We start from the raw sequence: 6,228 nt of genomic DNA on the forward strand, positions 1-6,228 counted from the left end.
ACCATAGTACTCCCACTGGCATGCGTCCCAAAGGATCCTTCATGAATTTCCATTATAATCTGGTTTGCTTCTTGCTTGTTCACACATCTAAGCAAAACAGAATCATAATTTCTCTTGTATAATACCCCTCCACTTAAGAAAAATTTGGATGACAGTTTTCGAAGATACTTCTTGTCGGTGATAGACGCGTCCGCAGGATACTCTTGGTTCTCTAAGAATTTCATGATGTCATGGAACCAAGGATGACCGTCAGCTTCGTCTTCCGCTGCCAGACAGTAAGCAGGTTCGTCCAAGTAGTTCAGGTGAAAGGATGGCGCTTCGTTCTTCCACTTAACTTTAAACATGGATGCCAAAGTTGCCAAAGCGTCAGCTAGCTGATTCTCTTCTCGAGGGATGTGGTGGAATGTAATTTCATCGAAATAGGGGACTAGTTTCAAGACATGCTCTTTGTAAGGAATGAGCTTATGGTCTCTAGTATCCCAATCTCCTTTGACTTGGCTGATTACCAAGGCTGAGTCCCCATAAACTTCCAGGATTTTGATTCTAAGATCGATAGCAGCTTCAATACCAAAGATACAAGCCTCGTATTCGGCCATATTGTTTGTACATTCAAAACATAATCGGGCAGTGAAGGGGAGGTGGAAATTAGTTGGAGAAGTGATTACTGCCCCAATGCCATTACCATGAGCGTTAGAAGCTCCATCAAAAACCATGGTCCATCGGGATCCAGGCTCGGGTCCTTCCTCGGGACCGGGGATGTTGCAATCCCTAATCAACATGATATCCTCGTCGGGGAATTCGAAACGCATAGACTGATAGTCCTCCAAGGGTTGTTGTGCAAGATAATCAGACAATACACTCCCTTTGATGGCCTTTTGAGTGACATGTTGGATATCGTACTCGGTCAGAGCCATTTGCCATCGGGCTACTCTACCAGTTAGAGCCGGCTTCTCGAAGATGTATTTGACAGGATCCATCTTAGAGATCAACAATGTCGTATGAGTGAGCATGTATTGTCTTAAACGTTTGGCAGCCCATGCTAGTGCGCAACAAGTCTTTTCAAGCATCGAATACCTACTCTCGCAATCAGTGAACTTCTTGCTCAAATAGTATATTGCATGCTCTTTTCTTCCAGTCTCGTCATGTTGGCCGAGGACACAACCCATTGATCCTTCAAGAACGGTGAGATACATGATTAATGGTTTACCAGGTACAGGAGGCATCAACACGGGAGGCTCTTGCAAATATTCCTTTATTTTCTCAAATGCGTCTTGGCAGTCATCGTTCCAAATGATGGCTTGATCCTTTCGAAGAAGTTTGAAGATTGGATCACAAGTGGCAGTGAGGTGAGATATGAACCTAGCAATGTAGTTCAATCTACCTAGGAATCCTCGGACTTCCTTCTCGGTTTTGGGTGCAGGCATAGCTTGTATGGCTTTTACTTTCTCGGGATCTACTTCTATGCCACGTTGACTGACGATAAAACCTAACAATTTTCCGGATCTTACCCCAAATGTGCATTTGTTGGGATTAAGCCTCAATTTGAACTTCCTCAGCCTCTCAAACAGCTTTTCTAGATTGACAAGGTGTTCTTCTTCGGTTTGAGACTTGGCTATCATGTCGTCGACGTAGACCTCAATCTCTTTATGAATCATATCGTGAAAGAGAGTGACCATGGCTCGTTGGTATGTGGCGCCGGCGTTCTTCAATCCAAAAGGCATCACCTTGTAGCAGAAGGTGCCCCATGGTGTTATGAAAGTGGTTTTCTCCATATCTTCTTGAGCCATGCGGATCTGGTTATAACCGGAGAAACCATCCATAAAAGAGAAAACACAGAACTGGGCGGTATTATCTACTAGCACGTCAATGTGTGGAAGTGGAAAGTCATCTTTGGGACTTGCTCTATTTAGATTTCTGTAATCTATGCACATCCTTACTTTGCCATCCTTCTTAGGTACAGGCACAATGTTAGCTATCCATTGAGGATAATTGGAGACCGCTAGGAAACCGGCGTTGAGCTGCTTTTGTACCTCCTCCTTGATTTTCATAGCCATGTCGGGACGGGTTCTTCGTAGTTTTTGCTTTACTGGAGAACATTCTTCTTTAAGGGGTAGATGATGGACCACAATGTCAGTATCGAGGCCGGGCATATCTTGGTATGACCATGCAAACACATCTTTGTATTCCTTCAAGAGCTCAATCAATTTTGTCTTCACCTCGTCTTGTAGAGCGGAGCCGACTCGGACTTCTTTCGCTTCCTCATCTGTCCCAAGGTTAATTACTTCCACTGATTCTTCGTGCGGCTGGATGAATTTTTCCTCTTGCTTGAGCAGCCTTGCCAATTCTTCTGGGAGTTCGGCCTCTTCCTCACACTCTTCATCAGCTTGATTAATCGGGTTGTCAAAGTCGTATGAGACTGTAGCAGAATTGTCATTGATGGTTGTCAAGGATGATCTGCATGATTTAAGGTTCACGCTTTTATTGGTATGAAAGAAAGGATGATTTGAAAAGAAATTTTTTATTATTATTTTTTTTTAAAGAAAAATGTCATTTTTAAAAAAGTGAAATGAAAAAAATGAAAGACAAGGATCTCAAAATTGATTGCGAACATGAACCCTTTTTCATTAATGATTAATAAGGAAATTTGATGAGGCCCTACAAATGATTCCCCCATGCCTTGGGCTTGACATGGGTTCTTTTGATAAAAAGGAAGGAAAACAACATTGGGAATTACATTTCGATCAAGGTCACTTTAGGTATTTCAAACTCGGTCCATTTGGTGGCACCATTTCCATCAGTCTTTGTGAAGATCAAGCCATCATCTTCTTCTTCTTCTTTTTCTTCTTCTTCCACGGCACAAATACGGTTGTCATCCAGGTAACCAGCACTTGAGAAGTTGTCAGACAGCGGGAGCACTGATCCCCTTGTAGCGATCGGCGCGGGCTTCTTCAAACTCTGGGAGTTGTATCCCAAACCGGTGCGGTCCTTGTTGGCAGGGAGTTCAAGCAATCTTCCCCATCCTTGGGGGTGTCCATCCTTTATAATTGTCAGGGCGTCTTTAAGAGATGCCATGGGGGATTCGGCATCTTTTGATTCATCCCTTGCTGGGCAAACCATTTCAACATTGATAACTTCGAATGATTGGAATGGGACTTCTCTTATCTCCCCTTCTCCTTCAACGTATCGGAAAGATGCGAGGTGACTTACCATAATGTCCTCCTCACCCTCGACAACAACTAGCTTATCATCAGCTAAGAATTTCAATTTTTGGTGGAGTGTTGAAGTGACTGCACCAGCTGAATGGATCCAAGGCCTCCCAAGCAGACAGCTGTAGGCTGGATAGATATCCATTACGAAGAAAGTGATAAGGAAAATATGGGGACCAATCTTCATAGGCAAATTCACCTCACCGATTACAGTCCTTCTAGTCCCATCAAATGCTCTTACTATAAGCTCACTCGGCTTCATTACGAGTCCTTCAATAGTTAGTTTAGCAAAGGAACTCTTAGGCATCACATTGAGGGAAGACCCAGTGTCTACCAAAACTCTTGATAGGACTGTGTCCACACACTCAATGGAAATATGGAGAGCCTTGTTATGATTCCTCCCCTCGGCGGGAAGCTCTTCATCACTGAAACCTAAGCTTAAGCTAGTAGCGATGTTGTTAACTACTCCTTCAAACTGACAAACAGATATCTCTTGCGGTACGTGAGCTGTCCTCAGAAACTTTACCAAAGCCTCCCTATGGGCCTCTGAGCACATCAATAGAGACAACATTGAGATCTTAGAGGGTGTCTGGTTAAGCTGATCAACTACTCGATAATCGCTCTTCTTGATGATGCGTAAGAACTCATCTACTTCACTTGAAGGTACAGGGTCTTGTCTTTGCTGAGCGCCATCAATTTGTTTGCCTTTGTCTGAAGTTGAAGGATTGATAGTTCCAATTGGAGTGGGTGTCGGTGCAAATATCCTTCCACTTCTTGTGACTCCACTAGTGCCTGTGATATTGATCATTGGGTCGCTAGACTTCAATGGTTCTTCTTGAATCTTCTGACCATGAATGTAGACTGAGGTGTCATACATCCAAGGGACTGCCTTGGTGTCAACATATGGGAATGGTGTGGGAATTGTTATCATGATTGGAGTAATAGGATTTGTCGACAGAGTTAACTGAGAGAACTCATATGGAATTTGCAGAGGAGGGACTTCGTCGTACGGTATCTCGAGGGTAGACACATCTTCGTTTGTGGATGGGCAGTCTACCACCAAGATCCCCTGGTTCATTAATTGTTGTATGACAGACTTCAATGTTCTACATTGTTGCGGGTTAATCAGACAATGTTCACAGTCATTACCACAGATGGGAAAGGTATTATTCTTCATCAAAGCATTCTTGATCTCGATGAGTGGTGTTTTTAACTCGTCCACACATGACATCAATCTCCTCCCATTGTCAGCTTCCATCATATTCACCGATGCATTGTTGTGAGGGGGCATCGGGTTATTATTCACATTCGGCCTCTTGGGTGTGAACGTGATTGCCTTAGAGTCAATAAGATCTTGAACCTTGTACTTTAATGCTTTACAATTCTCGATCGAATGCCCGGGAGCGCCAGAATGAAATTCACAACGGGCATTTGCATCATAACCGGGAGGAAGAACCGCTGGTGGGGGTCCTAACTCCCTTAGTTGCACAAGTGATCCCCTCAATAAATATGGTAGCATGTGGCTATAAGGCATGGGAACTGGGTCAAATCTTCTCTCGGGCCTTCGCATCCTTTGTTGTTGTTGATATTGTGGTTGCTGATGTTGCGGTTGTTGTTGATACCGTTGTTGTTGTTGAGTTTGAACAGGAATTGCCAATGGTTGTTGTTGACTTGGTTGGACGGGAGCTATGGCAGCCACTTGTGGATAAGTGGGATTTCTTGTTCGAATGATGGAGGCAGCATTGGTCTCGCCTTCTCGTTTTTTACCATAGGGAACAAAAGGTTTCTTTGATGCACTAGAAGTACTGGCAGAGTTCTGGATCTTTCCCATTTTAATCATATTTTCTATCCTTTCACCGGCTAAGACCAGGTCGGAAAAGCCTGAAGAGGTGCTCCCTACCATTCTATCAAGGTATGGACCTTGCAAGTTTCCCATAAACATGTCTACCAATTCTCTTTCTAGCAATGGGGGTTGTACCCTAGCAGCTAATTCCCTCCACCGCTGGGCATACTCTTTGAAGGACTCCTCAGACCTCTGAGTCAAATTTTGCAACTGCGTGCGATTAGGTGCCATATCAGTGTTGTACTGATAGTGCTTGAGGAATGCCTCGGCCATTTCCCTCCAGGTGTGAATATGGTTGCCCTCGAGTTGCATGTACCAATCCAAAGATGCCCCACTGAGGGAATCCTGGAAAAAATGCATTAGAAGTTGATCATCGCCGGAATAGGCAGCCATCTTTCGGCAGTATGCCCTAATATGTGTCCTAGGGTCGCTATTTCCCTTATATTTTTCAAAGTCCGGAACTTTGAACTTGGCCGGAATGATGACCCCAGGTACTAAGCACATTTCTGCCGCATCGAGGCCCAAAATGTCAGTGCTCCCCATTGCCTTGAGCTTTTCCTCGATAGCCTTTACCTTCCTTTCCACCTTGTTGGTTGCGGAACCGAAGGCGTCATCTTGAGAAGCGTCCCTTGGGATGAAGAATGCATCAAGTTGGTCGTCTGTCTCAAGAGCATGAGGACGAGGATTGTCGTTTGGAACACCGCCGGGTGCATTAATGTTGATTGGAGGATCAACTTGAGGAACTGGAGTCGGATTCTCGACCGTTCGAGGAGTAGGAGGATTGGTAGTACTGGCACGTTGGTTCATTTCTTCTTGCATTTTTGCCATAATCTCTTGACCTCTTGCGACTGCTTGAATAGTCTCCATCAATTGCCGCATTTGGGACCGCATTTGGGATACTTCTTCCTGAAGGACAACTTGGTTCTCTTGAAGTTGCTCCATGACAGCTTGTCGACGTCCTCGTGTATCGTACCGAAAAGTCAGCTTTGGAGAGTGGTTCTGGAAGGAAAAAAAGGGTGGATGGATGAGTTTTTTATGTTTTTGTGTTTCGAAAGATGCATATGATGCATGAATTTTTCTTGTTAAAGCAAAGCTCTTTTTAGTTATTCATGTTTATTCATTGCAAAAAATTACTTGACGATTCTCGTTCACAATCATGAAATAGGAAAACACAATAGA

At 44.0% G+C, this 6,228-nt stretch overlaps 1 protein-coding gene across 1 annotated transcript; it reads right to left on the reverse strand.

Annotated features, from left to right (window-relative positions):
• Nucleotides 1–2,730: 2,730 nt before the first annotated feature.
• On the reverse strand, nucleotides 2,731–5,991 carry LOC127079591 (uncharacterized). Its single transcript, XM_051019973.1, has 3 exons — nucleotides 4,829–5,991; nucleotides 3,639–4,684; nucleotides 2,731–3,557 (listed from the first exon to the last, which is right to left on the reverse strand). Exons 1-3 carry the CDS (start codon nucleotides 5,989–5,991, stop codon nucleotides 2,731–2,733), a joined length of 3,036 nt encoding a protein of 1,011 aa, XP_050875930.1.
• Between the last annotated feature and the right edge of the window lie 237 nt (nucleotides 5,992–6,228).

This window comes from Lathyrus oleraceus, chromosome 5 (assembly GCF_024323335.1).
Source record: "Lathyrus oleraceus cultivar Zhongwan6 chromosome 5, CAAS_Psat_ZW6_1.0, whole genome shotgun sequence".
NCBI lineage: Eukaryota > Viridiplantae > Streptophyta > Magnoliopsida > Fabales > Fabaceae > Lathyrus > Lathyrus oleraceus.